At 66.4% G+C, this 14,299-nt stretch overlaps 3 protein-coding genes across 9 annotated transcripts; 2 read left to right on the top strand and 1 right to left on the bottom strand.

Annotated features, from left to right (window-relative positions):
- Positions 1-341: 341 nt before the first annotated feature.
- On the top strand, positions 342-5,212 carry CRACR2B (calcium release activated channel regulator 2B). 5 transcript variants are annotated; one of them, XM_087422404.1, is made up of 11 exons: positions 432-484; positions 834-920; positions 1,830-2,018; positions 2,098-2,209; positions 2,602-2,776; positions 3,227-3,373; positions 3,524-3,614; positions 3,769-3,861; positions 4,043-4,209; positions 4,459-4,530; positions 4,778-5,212. In XM_087422404.1, exons 3-11 carry the CDS (start codon positions 1,857-1,859, stop codon positions 4,950-4,952), a joined length of 1,194 nt encoding a protein of 397 aa, XP_087278530.1. In that variant the 5' UTR covers positions 432-484; positions 834-920; positions 1,830-1,856; the 3' UTR covers positions 4,953-5,212. The 5 variants fall into 5 exon arrangements, with proteins under 5 accessions (XP_087278531.1, XP_087278530.1, XP_014651240.2 ...); XM_087422405.1 differs by lacking the exon at positions 834-920 and having other exon boundaries at positions 342-484; XM_014795754.2 differs by lacking the exon at positions 432-484 and having other exon boundaries at positions 781-920.
- A 1,162-nt stretch (positions 5,213-6,374) lies between these two features.
- On the top strand, positions 6,375-11,279 carry CD151 (CD151 molecule (Raph blood group)). 3 transcript variants are annotated; one of them, XM_087422413.1, is made up of 9 exons: positions 6,375-6,466; positions 7,449-7,508; positions 8,356-8,483; positions 8,649-8,840; positions 9,251-9,325; positions 9,834-9,938; positions 10,055-10,213; positions 10,349-10,435; positions 10,528-11,279. In XM_087422413.1, exons 3-9 carry the CDS (start codon positions 8,403-8,405, stop codon positions 10,585-10,587), a joined length of 759 nt encoding a protein of 252 aa, XP_087278539.1. In that variant the 5' UTR covers positions 6,375-6,466; positions 7,449-7,508; positions 8,356-8,402; the 3' UTR covers positions 10,588-11,279. The 3 variants fall into 3 exon arrangements, with proteins under 3 accessions (XP_087278539.1, XP_087278540.1, XP_087278541.1); XM_087422414.1 differs by having other exon boundaries at positions 6,396-6,466; positions 7,452-7,508; XM_087422415.1 differs by lacking the exon at positions 6,375-6,466 and adding an exon at positions 6,906-7,069.
- Positions 11,280-12,671: 1,392 nt separating this feature from the next.
- Positions 12,672-14,286, bottom strand: POLR2L (RNA polymerase II, I and III subunit L). The gene is made up of 2 exons (XM_004441036.3): positions 14,129-14,286; positions 12,672-12,946 (listed from the first exon to the last, which is right to left on the bottom strand). The coding sequence occupies exons 1-2, from the start codon at positions 14,221-14,223 to the stop codon at positions 12,838-12,840; spliced, it is 204 nt and encodes a 67-aa protein (XP_004441093.1). The 5' UTR covers positions 14,224-14,286; the 3' UTR covers positions 12,672-12,837.
- Positions 14,287-14,299: the final 13 nt, after the last annotated feature.

Below are 14,299 nucleotides of genomic sequence, written 5' to 3'. Positions count from 1 at the left end.
AAACTGGGAAAAACCCAAATCAGGAAAAGATAGGGAAGAAAGTAAAGTCACCCCACTCCACGAGAACCACTGAAAATATTTTGGTCTATTTCCTCCTTGGCTTTTTCCTACACACACTTTTGGTGCCTTAAATCCAGATCCTCAGGACAGCCCCCCTCTTCCCCTTGGCCTTGCTCAGGAAGGGTCCCCAGGTCCCCGGGGTCATCTGGGCCTCACCGTGCGCTCTGGCTCTGCTGGGACAGGCACTCGGGCCTTGGGGGTCAGGGGCGCGGCGGGGTGTGGGGCGAGAGCCAGCTGCCCAGGCAGCGCCGAGAGGCGGGGACACGGTGACAGCAGCGGCTGCAGCTCCGCCCGGGGCCGTCCCACGCCAGGGTCTTGGTGCCTGCAGGGCAGCAGGAGCCGCTCCGGTCCACGCTCCCCGTGCCGGCGGCCTTTCCGGGAGGATCGGCCGGGAGCGCGGCAGGTGCGGCGGTGCAGCTCGCAGGTAGGTGCCTCTCGGGTCCGCAGCCCGCGCCCCCAGCCCTCCCAGTTGCCGCAGGGAGCGCTGACCCCCGTGTGTCGAAGTCGGGGACTCTGGGGCCCCTCGGGGCTCGAGGCGGCAAGGGCGAGGGCGGGCCCGGCCCCCCAGGGGCCGGGGCACAGCGGCTCCCGGCCTGGCGGCCCTTCCTCCCTGCTCCCCCAGCCCGGCGGAGGCGCAGCTTCCGGCTGGGATGGACCTCTGGTCCCGTGGAGCCCGCCGGCCGCCAGAGGGGTGGTGCACCCGCCCGGTGAAAGGTCGGCATGAGGGGGGAGATGACTCTGGCCCCGTGTCCCCTCCTCTTCCCCTTCCTCAGACCTGCCCTCTTTGGAGATCGCCCCCTCAACACAGGTGGGGAGGCAATCACATCCTGGACTGAGGGGAGACGACCCCAGAGTCCCAGGTGTGTCTATGGTGGAGTCGCCAGGCTGGGGGTTAGCTTTGGGAAATCCGAGGCCAGGGTGCTGTGGGAAGGACAGGTGGCTCTGATTGGGGGGCGGGGCAGCCCCCTCCCTGCGGGGAGGGAGGCCCAGAGGAGGCTCCGGGGACTTGGAGGGGGTGGGTCTGGTGGAGGGGAGGGCCCTAGGGTAGCGGGAGGGGCTGTTAAGCCTAGAATCTGAAGGTGTTCCTGACAAGGGCCATGGAGGGCGCCCTGGACGGACCCTACACCTGCACTCCTGGGGCCTGGCGCCCGGTGGGAGGGGTTGTGGCTGGGGAGGAGCTTACCTGCCTGCCAGCTGGCTGAAGGTGAGGGCAGCTGAGGCCCAGACACAGGGGCTAAGGACTTAGTCACAACTGGCCAGTTCCTCCCACCAGCCCAGCCGGGTGAGCTCGGTCTCCAGGTCCCCAACTCCAGGACCTGCTCAGCTCCTCCCCCTTACCACTCCCTCACCCAAGCCCTCTCCCCTCAACTGCCAGGAGCCCCCTCCTCCTCTCTGTCCATCACAAGGTCTTTTACAGCTGTCCCCCCACCGAGATTGCACCCTCCCCACAGCCTATCCTCTCCTGCACTGGCTCCCTGAGCGGCCCCCACAGGCCCTGAGCCTGCTTCACCCCACGGTGACACCTGTGCCTGCAGCACTACCCCATTTGGGCCACACGCCCCCAGCTGCCCCTCCTCTCTGGACCTCCGCCATGCCTTTTTCCCTCTTGCCCCCCGGGTGCAGAGAGGCCCCTCTGCTCTTGCTGGCTCTGCACTGCTGGCTCAGCCCTCAGACACCCTCACTCCTCACCCTCTCGCTGCCTTCCCTTCTCCTCCCCTCTCCTTTCCTCTGAGCTCTGCTCAGGCCCTGACTCCTCCTTGGCTTCACAGCACCTCACGGCCGAGACCTCCACTCCCATGGCCAGCCCTGGGAAGCCTGGGGCTGGGGAGGTCCAGGAGGAGGGGGAGGAGGAGGGGGTTTCCATGGAGCCACAGGCAGCGATGCTGGAGCAGGCCCAGGAGCTGTTTCTGCTGTGTGACAAGGAGACCAAGGGCTTCATCACTCGGCACGACCTGCAGGTGAGTCCTCCGACCCCAGAGGCTGCCCCAGCCTGGGGCTGACCTCGGCTACTGAGCCCTGCCATCCTTGCCCGGCCAGGGCCTGCAGAGCGACCTGCCACTCACGTCCAAACAGCTCGAGGCTGTGTTCGAAAGTCTGGACCAGGCCGGCACAGGCTTCCTCACCGCTTGGGAGTTCTGCCTTGGCCTGCGTGAGCCCGGCCCCTGAGCCCCTCTCTGCCGCCCCACCCCTGAGATCCTCCACAGCCCACATAGACGACAGCCCGAGCCTCTCCATCTCCCGCGTCTATACACGCAGGCACCACGGGAAGCCCCCCAGCTGCTGTGGCTCGTGGGGAGCTGACCCTCCTGCTTCCCCACCTGCTCTCCTCTGCCAAACCCAGGCGGGGCTGGGAGCCAGGCGTGCCTCATTCTGGCCCGAGCCTGGCTGTCACCTCCCATTCCCAGGCCAAGAATCGGACCAGAATAAGGAAGAAAAACAGGAAACTGGGCTCAGAGAAAGGGCAGGATATGTGTTGGGGGCAGGCGGGTGAGTGGAGTGGTAATGGACAGGCCTGGTAATCTCTCCCTCCCATGCCCGCAGGGAAGTTTGCGGGGGTGGAGTCGGCTCAGGGCACACAGCCCTCCCCACCTCCCGAGGAAACCTTTGAGTCGGGCTGGTCGGATGTGCAAGGCACCGGGGGCTGCCTGGAGGAGGAGGAGGAGGAGAGATTCTGCACTGTGCTGGAGCAGCTGGGGGTGGCCCCGGTCCTGGGCGAGTGAGTTGGTGCTGGTCCCGCTCCCAGTTCCCTCGTCTTCTCTCTCTCCCTCTGCATGCTGCCTGTCCACGTCGCCCGTGTGTCTGTTCGCCCCCAGGGTCCCTAGGCCGGCTCTGGCCCAGTGGTTCTCTTTCAGCTGCAACTACCTGGGAGGAGCCAGGCGTGATTTCCCGCAGAATTTGCATTTCACGAGGCAGCAGCCAGGGCTGCGGGGAGGAGGGAGGGTGCCTGGCACACAGCCACGTACACACGGGCTCAGCCCCGCGTACCCGCGACACCTCGCTGCCCCACACACGCACAGATTCCAGGCTCAGCGAAAGCACCACGAGAAGGATGCCCTGCATGCGGCAAAGGCGCATGGCTTGTCCAGAGCTGCAGGGGTACATCTTACCCTTCGGGGTGGCGTGGGGAGCCCCCGCTTCAGCTTTAGCCCCTGTCCCCTCCCTGCAGGCAGTGGGCGGTACGGACGTTCTGGACCCGGCTGCAGCACGAGCGACCCGAGCTGCTGGGCTCCTTCGAGGACGTTCTGATGCGCGCGTCGGCCTGCCTGGAGGAGGCGGCCCGAGAGCGGGACGGCCTGGAGCAGGCGCTGCGGCGGTGAGGGCGAGGGACTGGGGCGGGGCCTGGGAGCCGGGTGGCAGCGCCCCGGGAGACGGTGGAGCGGGGGCTGGGGGCTGCAGTGCTGGCAGGTTCTAAGCAGCTGTCCCCCTCCCCATTTCCCCCCACCCCCGCCTGTGTCTCCCTAAGGCGGGAGAGCGAGCACGAGAGAGAGGTGCGTTCTCTGTACGAGGAGATGGAGCAGCTGCTTCGCGCGCAGAGCCAGCGCCTGCGGAGTCAGGTGGGCCCGCGGCCCCGCCCCCGCGCGCGGCCCAATCGCAGACGCGCGTGTCTCCCTGGCTCCGCCTTCTCTGAATGGGTCCCACCCCGGCCCCACCCCCGGCCCCTGCCCCTCCGCAGTCAGCGGAGGCTCAGGTGCCCCACGCGCGTCCCAGGAGCTCCCCCGGGAGGAGCGGAGAGGCCGCCTGGAGCTGGAGCTGCAGAGCCGCGAGCAGGAACTGGAACGCGCGGGCCTGAGGCAGCGGGAGGTGAGCGGCCGCCGGCCCGCCCCAGCACACGCCCCCGTCACGCATGCACTCGCTCTAGCCTTGAGGTCCCCTGGGCCTCAGTGTTCCCAGCCCCGGATTTATTGGGGGTCAGAGGCAAAGGCAGCACCGCGGGGAAGAGGGGAGGTCCCCTCCAGCCTCGATTCCCCCCACATCCCCCCAGTTGGAACAGCAGCTGCAGGCCCGGGCTACCGAGCAGCTGGAGGCGCAGGCGCAGAACGCCCAGCTGTGGCGGGCCAACGAGGCGCTGCGCACGCAGTTGGAGGGGGCGCAGGAGCAGCTCCGCAGACTGGAAGGCGAGGCGCGGGGTCGCCAGGAGCAAACCCAACGGTGCCTGGGGGGCGGGGCTGGGGCGGGCTCTCAGGGGCGGGTCCCGGGGAGGGGGTGGAGCCGGCGGGCGTGGCGGGGCCGGGACGCCCTTGGGGCTCAGGTGTGGGCCGCTTCCGTTCCCATTCCACGTCTCAGCCCCGCCTCCAGTGTAGGGTCGGGTAGGGTCCTCTAGGGGGTCGTGGAGCGCCCCAAGGAGCCTCCCTGCATCCAGGTCACCACCTACCTCTCACCTCCCCCCTCCTCCTGCAGAGACATGGTCGCGGTCTCAAGGAACATGCAGAAAGAGAAGCTCAGCCTCCTGAGACAACTGCAGCTCCTCAGGTGCGGTCGGGCTCAGGCCAGGCGGGAAGGGGCTCAGCGCATCTCAGCTCGGGAACTCCTAGCTTCCAGCCATTCCTGACCACTGCCCAATCCCACTTCGAGCAAGTGTCTGCCCGCCATCCCTCATGCTGCAGCCCCAGACAGATACCTCTCTTCTGGTCTGAAGGAGAGCCAGAGCCCCCACCTTCCCCGCCCAGGAATGCTGCCCCTTGAGGCCTCTCAGAGCCTTTGGACTCCCCTTCCCCAGGGAGCTGAACACTCGGCTACGAGACGAGAGGGACGCCTGTGAGGCCAAGCGGCTGGGCAGTGGCCGCAGGAAGGCTCTGGCCACGGCCCGCCTGCCCGGGCCCATCTGCTGCTGCTGCTGCTGCTGGGCTCGCCCGCCCAGATGTGGCTCTGGCCACCTTCCCAGTGCCCGCTGACCAGCCCCAAGTGACTCACTGAGCGTTACCTGGAGAAGCTGGCCCTTGAAGGTGACTCGTCATGGCTGGGGGCTGCCCATCCAGGACATGGGCTCTATCCACTGAACTGGCCTGCCTGCCTGCAGACATGAAGGAAGTAACCCTGGGGTGATCAGGGTCTCATGTACCCCGCTGCGGGTCCTCGTCCTGTCCCCATCCCATCAAGCCCATCTCTGTCCAGCAGAAAAGCCCCCTCCTCCAAATAGAGTCCACTGACTGCACTTCAGCCTCCTCTGCCTTCTGTGTGGGTGAGCCACACCGTTTGTGTGGTACACGTGTGATATGTCACATGTGTACTGTGCATGGTACATGTGTGGTACAGGTCCATGGTCCCGTGGTGCTAGGGCTGTGGGTGTCCCTGGTCATGCCCCCCAGCCCTCACCGTCCAAAGTTGAAGCCCCAGGGGCCCTCTGTAGCGACGAGGGGACTGAGGCCCACTGTCTTGCCAGGGAACCCCAGGTGGGGTCTCCTGCCCACTCTGGTCTCCATTGGCTCCTCCCTGCCCATCCCAGCCCTGGCACAGCCTTGGGTGGACCAGCTCAGTTCCCCAGAGTCTGGCGGGTCCTGAGGGGAGCCTCACGGGGTGGGCCTGGAGCCGCCTCCCATGCCCCTCCACCCTGCCTGGGAGCTGGGAGCTGCCGGCCGGAGCTGATGGAGCTACCGGCGGAGCTACGGGCAGGGAGCCGCGGGGGAGTGCTGCCCACTGTCCAAGGAGAGATGCTCCAACCCTAATCCTGCAGACTCAGACTCGCCCCCTCCGCCCCCCAGGGGCTGGGGATGAGCCTGGTGGGTCGGGAGTCTTCTCCCCCTCCTTACTCCCATTCTCAGCCTCCCAGTCCAGCAGGCTAGCAGGCTCTGCCCTTTCTTCCTCACTCCCTCCCCCACTCCCAGGCCCCGTACCCTCCAGACTGGACTCTCTCTCGCGGGGATCCTAGGCCTCCCCTCCACACGGCCCTCCACACTGCACCAGAGAGGCCCCCACTCCTGCATCTTACCGCACCTCCAGACCCTCCCCCCAGGCCAGCATCTGTTCTGCCGACCCCTGCAGCCTCCGGTGGTCCCTGAGTTGGGGGGAGAGAATGGGGTGTTAGGCGGGGGGCGGGGTCTTGGACACAGTCCAGGGTCTCGGCCAGGCTGGCGGGCGCCTCCCGCCGCCGCCGGCCCCGCTCCCCAGTTTCCCGAGGGTGTGGGCCCTGGCTGGGCTGTGCACGTCCCCGGGCCGCAGCTCGCCCGGCGTCCGCAGCCCCGGGCGGACCCCCGCGCCGACCCCCGCGCCCGCGCCGGCCGGCGTCCCGCCCCGCGCGCCGAGCCCTGCCAAGACCTGCCCGCGGCCGCCGGCCGGGGCGGGGCCTGCGGGCGGGGCGGGGCGGGGCGGTGGGCGGCCCGACGCGTCTCCCTCGCAGGCCCCGGGCCGGCCGCGCATTCCCGGCGCTCGGAGCCGCCGCCCCCGCCCGGCCGACTCAGACGCGTGGCCGGTGAGTGCGCCGCTGGCCGGGGGGACCCAGTGCCCTGAGCGGCCCGGATCGGGGGCCCGGCTGCAGGCGCCGGGAGGGCCGGGAGGCCGGGCGGGCGGAGCAGGACTCGTGGCGAGGGCCAGGCGCCTCCCTCTCGGGTCTTCGGACAGGCCTAGCGGCCCCTTCGGGACAGGAGCCCCACTGGAGCACCCCACTCCTTGTCCCCGGACACCAGTCCCCTCCCTCCGCCGCAGGTCCGCCCACCGTCCGGGTGTAAGGGGGCAGGCCGTCGGCCTCGCCCTGGCGGGGGGCGGCGGCGGTGACTTCACCGCGGCCGCGCGGGGATTCCTCGCCGGGCCTGGCTGGAGCGGGGTCCGGGGTCCCCTCCCTGGGGCGCGGGCCGCCGAGGGGCCCGGTGGAGTGGCGGGCGCCGGGGCGGGGCAGCTTTGTTTCAGGCCGCGGGAACTATTTCTGGCCGCCCTTTCCCCGGGGGATCACATCCGCCAGGCGCGCCCGGAACGACGGGCCCCTCCTCAGCCGGCCGCCCGTGCGCGGGCCGTGGGGGCTGGTCTGTGTTCGGAACCAGCCTCCCCAGAAGCCCGGCACCTCGGAGCAGGCCCAGGGGTGCGTGGGCGGGGAGTGGGCTCATGCCCGCTGGCTCCGTTATAGGGTCTGCGCCTTGTTTTCTCCCTGGGCTGCAGCTACTGCTGCTTGGTGGGGGAAGGGGCAGTGGCAGGTCTGGTGTTGAGGCCCAGGGTGGGGTGCCTGGAGAAGGTGTGTGGTCCCTCTCAGGATCTGACTGTCCAGAAATGTCCTCTGTCCTGCCCCGCCCTGGCCCAGACCAAAATACCGGGCCTGGCCGCTCCCTTCTGTGCCGCTGGGAGTGGACGCTGCCTGCTCTGGAAGCCCAGCTCGGCCCCATTGCCTGGGCAACCACAGGAGGGGTGGCAGGATCCTATCCTGCCCATCTGGCGTGGGTCAGACCTGTGGCCTCCTCTTCTAGTAGAGCCTCCTGGGGAATTTCCATCTACCCGTCTTACGGAGGAGCCGTTGGGCCAGCCAGGTGAGTGCTGGGCGGGGTGGGTGAAAGTCCAGCCCTGGGCAGCCCTGAGCCTGTCTGGAAACGTGGCTCCGGGGCTCAGCTGCCGTCTGTGCCCAGCGGCGTGCCCCGCCCTCCCCAGTGCAGAGGCTTCACCACAGAGTGGGCAGTGTCCCCGGGGTGCCTCTGGGAGGAGCACAGCCTCTAGCTGCACTTCTTGCTGGTGTTGGTGTGGCTGTCCCCTTTCCAGTGATGGGGACCGGCAGAGGAGGAACCCCAGGTCTGGGGAGTGTCTACCAGCCCTGCCTGCCCAGCACTCTCCATTCTCTCCACCCTGGCTGGGAGAAAGGAAGGAAGGCTTCCTCTTCAACAGAAGCCTGAGGAGCGTCCCTAAGGCCACACAGCTATTCATGGGCAGGCCAGTCTGCCTGAGTGGCTCTCTTCCCCTCCAGGAGCTATAGGTCCCTGTCACGGTCCCTGCCAGCCTGTGACGTGGAACCCGGGGAATGCTGTGGGGGGGCGGGTGGGGCCTGCATGAGCTCACCTCAAGTGCCTGCTGGGGCTTCCTCCCTTGGCTGCCAGCAGGGGTGAGTCAGCCAGCGATGGTTAGGGGTCCCCCATGCCCCCATGAAGGGCTCTGGTCAGGGAAGCCAGGCCCTCTGGCCATCAAGGGACTGGCTTTCAGTTCGCTGTGGGCCCCACATGTCAGCCCTGCCTGCAGTGGGGGTGGGGGCTCCTGAGCTGCCCTCCCAGGAAGTGTCCTGGTTCCGGTGAACACTCTCCCAAGGCCTTCACCCAGGGCAGCGGTTGGCTTGCCCCATCTGTGTCCCCTCCCCCTGTCCCCACTGGTGTCTGGCTGTCCTCCCGTCAGGCCCTGGTGTTGTGGCTATCTGACCTCCCCCGCCTCCGGGCCCCAAGATGGGCGAGTTCAATGAGAAGACGACATGCGGCACCGTCTGCCTCAAGTACCTGCTCTTCACTTTCAACTGCTGCTTCTGGGTGAGCAGCGGGCACACCTACCCTTCCCCTGTCCCCTGTCCTCCACCATGTCTCCACTGTCATCTCCTCCCTCCCATCCCTGGTTCACGGAAGGAGCCTCGGCCTGGGGACTCAGCCCTCTCAGACCTAGGGCCAGATGTGGTGACCGGTGTGCACTGCCCACAGCTGGCTGGTCTGGCCGTCATGGCAGTGGGCATCTGGACGCTGGCCCTCAAGAGTGACTACATCAGCCTGCTGGCCTCGGGCACTTACCTGGCCACAGCCTACATCCTGGTGGTGGCTGGTATTGTTGTCATGGTGACTGGTGTCCTGGGCTGCTGCGCCACCTTCAAGGAGCGGCGGAACCTGCTGCGCCTGGTCAGCAGGGCTTGGCCAGCACTGGGTGTGGGGGGATGGGGGTACTGGGGGGGGTGCTCCCCACCAGGCTGCCAGGGGCTGGATCTGGGGCCCTGACAGGGGAAGAAGAGAATGCCAGGGGTCGAGCGTGACATTGCAGGATAGTGTCTGCTGTGGTCACCTCGGGGAGTGTCTCTCCCCACCTGCCTAGCCTTGGGAGTCCCCACGTCCCAGTGGGCTGACACCAGCTCCAAGAGAAAGCCTCGGGGAGCGTGGCTGTCCCCAGCCCCCACCTGCTGCCTGGAGCCCCACTCTGGCCACTTGGGAGCTGAGGGTGGGGGCTCTGCTCCGTTGTTCCTGGACACTAGCGGTCCTCACAGAATGGGGGTGTCTGGGTCTCACCCCACCTCACCGGGTCCCTGCCCCCCCAGTACTTCATCCTGCTCCTCATCATCTTTCTGCTGGAGATCATTGCTGGCGTTCTGGCCTACGTGTACTACCAGCAGGTGAGGGCCTGGACGGGCCACACGGGGACACGGACACAAGCACACCAGGACACACACATGCACAGGCGGTGTGTGCACATGCAAAGGCACACACATACACACTGGAAAGAACACAGGCGACACGCGCACACAGGGACATGCACACACGACCCCCACCCCCCCATACTCCAGAGTTGACCATGGTGCCACCAGGCCCTGGAGGTGGCGGCTGGGTCACAGGAGGGAGAGTGGACGGCAGGGGTGGGCAACCTGCCTGCAGCACCCAAGCTGCCCACCTGGGGCTCACGGGGGGAGGCAGGTGTCTATGGGATCTGGAGCTCCCTCCCCTGGGGGGAGGCACGTGTCTATGGGATCTGGAGCTCCCTCCCCATGGCCGCCGGGGTGACTCTCCCAGCCCGCCGGGCCCCCAACCCCAGCCCTCCCTGTGCCTCTCCCTATCCGTGCCCGCCCTGCTCTGTCCACCTTGGAGGGTCTGACTTTGTGGCTGAAGCTGTCCCCCCTCACCCAGCTGAACGCGGAGCTGAAGGAGAACCTGAAGGACACCATGACCAGGCGGTACCACCAGCCAGGCCACGAGGGCGTGACCAGCGCCGTGGACAAGCTGCAGCAGGAGGTTGGTGGGTGGCGCAGGGAGGGGCGTGCACGGCCCCCTGGCCTCCCCAGACCTGGCCCGTCCCCATTGCAGGGGTGGGGGGGTGGGGGCTCAGCCTGGCCGTGTTCCCGCTGCAGTTCCACTGCTGTGGCAGCAACAACTCCCAGGACTGGCAGGACAGCGAGTGGATCCGCTCTGGCGAGGCGGGCGGCCGTGTGGTCCCCGACAGCTGCTGCAAGACCGTGGTGGCGGGCTGCGGGAAGCGGGACCACGCCTCCAACATCTACAGGGTGGAGGTAGGCTGGCGGGAGCCTGGGGCCCCAGGTGCCCAGGATGCTGCGGGCGGGTGTGGCCACACCCCAAGGGGGCCTGGCGCTGTGGCTGGGGGACTGGGAGCCTTGCCTGTCTTCAGCGCCCCCCTCCCCCACCAGGGCGGCTGCATCAGCAAGCTGGAGACCTTCATCCAGGAGCACCTGAGGATCATCGGGGCTGTGGGCATCGGCATCGCCTGCGTGCAGGTGTGGGCAGCGGGGCGGGGTGGGCCCTGGGGGGTGCAGGGACATGAGCTGGCTGGTGGCCGTGGCCTGCTCATGCCGGCTCTGTGCCACAGATCTTTGGCATGATCTTCACGTGCTGCCTGTACAAGAGCCTGAAGCTGGAGCACTACTGACCGTGCCACTCCGGCCCTCCGTGCATGCTGCAGCCGCTGCAGCTTCGCGCCGCCCGTGACTACTGAGCTGAACTACTGACGGCCTGGGCTGGGGTCCCAGGATGCCGCTCCCACCCCTCTCCCCTCTGCCAAGGAGGTTGTCTTCTCATGCCTCTGCGCCCCCGTGACCTCTGGGGACCCCCACCCCCAGGAGGAGCTTCAAGTGCCTTTTGCTGCACACCAAAGCCCTGAGGCCTGAGGCAGGGTCCCCTCCCGCGGTGGGGCGGGGCGGCACTTCTGCCTGTCTGCTGGTGGGGGTCCTGGTCTGGCTGGTGGGGTAGGACCATTGGGTTCTGACAATAAAGTGCCCCCTCCCAGGCCACCTTCTTTGGGGTGGGGTCATGAGGCCTTGGGGTGCTCCCTGATGCCTCTGCTGAGTCAGAGGGGTTGGTTTGCAGGCAAGTTGGGTAGAACGGGGCTGGGCCACCCTAGGAGTCCCCCTCACCCCGTCCTGTGCCTCTGTTGCCCCCTCTACTCCCTGAACCCCCGTTTCTCCACTGCTCTCAGCACCGTCTAAAAGGCCACATACTCACATGCTCATTGTCTCCCCTTCCCGGTGCAGAGGGTTTGTGGGTTTTATTAACTGCTGTGTTACAAATGCCTGGAACTGCTCCTGCCACCTAACAGGTGCTCAATAAACGTGTGTGAACAGACGGGTGAACTCACTACTGTCAGTGAAAGACGGTTCTGGTCCTCAGGGCCCTCCCACCCAGCAGGGTGGACAGACCCCACCCCCCCAGTGCCATGACAAAGGAGAAGGGCAGGGGGCCAGAAGGGCACATCCCGGGGTCCAGGGCAGCCGGGTGTGACCTGAGAGCTGATGGGTCTCAAGGGGGAGGAGGCCAGTGGCAGGGACACTGAGCACAGGCCTTGAAGCAGAAGAACCTCCCCCACTCTTGGGTGGAAAGATGGTGGTGTGGGAGGAGCTCGCAGAGAGGAAATGGGGACAGACCTCAGGAGGGCTGGATCTACTTGTGGTTCCCAAAGATCCTCTGGCCACCGTGTAGGGACAGGTGCGCGAGAAGGCGGAGGCGGGAGGGCGTGGAGCGGGGCATCTCAGGAGTCGTGCAGGGGAGATGCGGTGCCTGAGGCCTGGCAGGACGTGCTGCCAATGGCAGCTGGGGCTGGACAAAGCAAGAACACTGAGCCTGGAGGGCAGCCAGGGCTTGGCCACTGTGCCCTACAGCTTGGGCTGTCTACCTCCGGGCAGACCCCATCTTCCCCTGACCAGTTTCGTCATCTGCACTTGGAGGACCCTGCTTCAGATGGCTGAGTATCCAGGCCTGCCCTGAAGAAGGCTGCCTCTCTCCTAACCACATGTTCCTGCCTGCTGCCCGCGGGAGGGCACCAGGGCCTGCCTGACCCCCGCCCAGGGTCACAGCTGCCAGCGCTAAGGCTCAGCCTGAGTTGGAACAGGACAAGCCCCTGGGAAAGAGCTCTTCTGGCCTGTCCACAAGATAAATGCTAATGCCCAGGACCCTGGGAGCTTGGCCAGCCCTGATACCCAGCAGAACCTCTCCAGGGCGACCCCCGACCTGCTGTGGGGGTCTCAGGGCTGGTTGTTGGAGGCCAGGCCCTGCTCCTCGCCCTCGGCAGGAACTTGGCCAAGGGGAGGGGCCTGCTGGGCTTGGGGGGAACCTGGAAGCTTCTGGCAGCAGGACCCTCAGGAGGGACAGCTATGACCACAGTGGGCACTCTATTCAGGGCCCAGAAAATCTGGTTCTTGAGATCCTGGGAGAGAGGATGTGGGGAACTCTGTGCTCTGCCTAAAGGGGGCTCAGAACCTGGGCATGGGGATGCCAGTGTCCTCCCCCCGGCATCTCCCCTACCCCCAGGGTTCCTGGTTGTCTGTGGCTTTGTTGGGCTGTGACAGCACACACCCCAGAGGAAGACCCTCCAGGCTGAGGAGCAGCTGCCATTTGGATGGCTCTCCCGCCTCCTGGGCAGCGAGGGCTGCATTCACCCCCAAGGGGCCTCAGGCATGAGACAGGACACAGAAATGCAGGCGGTGGGAAGTCCCACAAAACCAGGCCAACTGTTAGGACCTCCTTGTGGCTCTGCCAAGACCTTTACTGGATGATTCCTTCCAGAGTGGGAGACGCACGCCCACACAGCTGGGGGCAGGCATTGCTCCTGGTTGCCCACCCCTGGGTGGAATGAACCCTGGGCAAGTGGTCAGCACGGCAGGCGGGCGGGCAGACTCCAGCGCAGTCACTTCTCCAGGGGCGCATAATTGAGCAGCTTCTCGATCAGGTCCACATGGGCCAGCAGCATGCGGCGGCAGCAGTAGCGCTTCAGGCCCAGAGCATCCAGGGCGTCCCTGCCGGCAAGGAGAGAACGGGCTGTGGTCAGTTTGTCCTGGCAGTCCCTGGCAGACAGAGGGCCGTGCACAGGCCATACCAAGTCCCACTCAGCTGCTGTGGGATCTTTCCTCAGCCCCACTCCACTCCAGGGAGCCCCCTCTCTCATTTCCTGAGCCAATTAGAGCTCTCAATTTCCCTGCGACCCAGCCCCAGTCACCCTCAAGGCCTGAATATTTCCACATCATTGCCTCCAACGTGCAGAGATAGTAGTTTGGGAAAGAGGAGGCCAGGCTGGGAGGTCCCTGCCCATGGCATCCCAGGGAAGGGGTCTCATGCAGGCTGCCAGCCATTCCCTAGTACTCTCGTCACTAGCAGCCTCATCAGGGCTTGGCGCTAACACTCAGCCCACCTATGGCTTCCCCGTTCATCCAACATACTTGCACTGAGAGCCTATGGCGTGCTGGCATGCCCCAAGCCCCAGGGGTTCAAATTTGATTAGGACACACGGCTGTCCACACAGGGCCCAAAGTTTAGCCTCTAGTAGGGAAGAGAGACTAGAATAGGCATGGTGGTAACTGTAGTGCTAAAGGGCAAGCACAGAAAAGGGACCCACAACAGCCTGATGAGGACGGCTGTGTGGTCACAAAGCTTATCCTCCGTCCTAAAAGGAAAGTGGGTTTGCCGGGTACAGATGTGGACCTAATGGCAAAGAAACAAGATTAGGAAGCAAGCACAGGGAGAGGAGGCTGAGAGTTTTAACTGTGGCAGAGAGGCACGGTAACCCACCAGCATACCTAGGTGTCCCCAAGACACCAGTTGCTTGATGCCCAACACCCCATCTCTCCCCAAGCTGGGGGGCAGTGGGAGGCAACGCTGTCCTGAGGGAAGGTCAGGCTGGAAGGTACCCCGGAACTGCAGCGTCACCTGGCATCTGATGAGTGCCTCTGCCCACCTCGCACGCCGGGACCCTCCCAACTTCCCCGCTCGCAGGCTGGGACCCCCCACCCCCGTCCCTTTCCCACAGGCCGGGATCCCCCACCCCTATCCCCGTCCCGCAGGCCGGGACCCCCGACCCCGTCCCGCAGGCCGGGACCCCCCACCCCCCACCCCGTCCTGCAGGCCCGGACCCCCCTACCCCGTCCGCAGCCCGCAGGCCGACGGTCCGGCAGCCTCCCCTCCCGCGCCGGCCCGCGCCTCACCCCTCGGTGTACTCGGCCTGCAGCAGCCCCAGGTAGGCCTCCCACTTGTTGCCGACGATCTTGCCGCACGTAAAACAGCGCACAGGGATGATCATGGCTGCGGAACAGAAAAGCAGAACAGCACTGCCCGGCGACGCTTCCGCGTGTGGCGCCGGCCCCGCCGCGGGCGCA

Source organism: Ceratotherium simum, chromosome 34, assembly GCF_057802395.1.
Source record: "Ceratotherium simum simum isolate JZ-2026a chromosome 34, ASM5780239v1, whole genome shotgun sequence".
NCBI lineage: Eukaryota > Metazoa > Chordata > Mammalia > Perissodactyla > Rhinocerotidae > Ceratotherium > Ceratotherium simum.
This window is presented reverse-complemented; position numbering and strand designations above follow the sequence as displayed.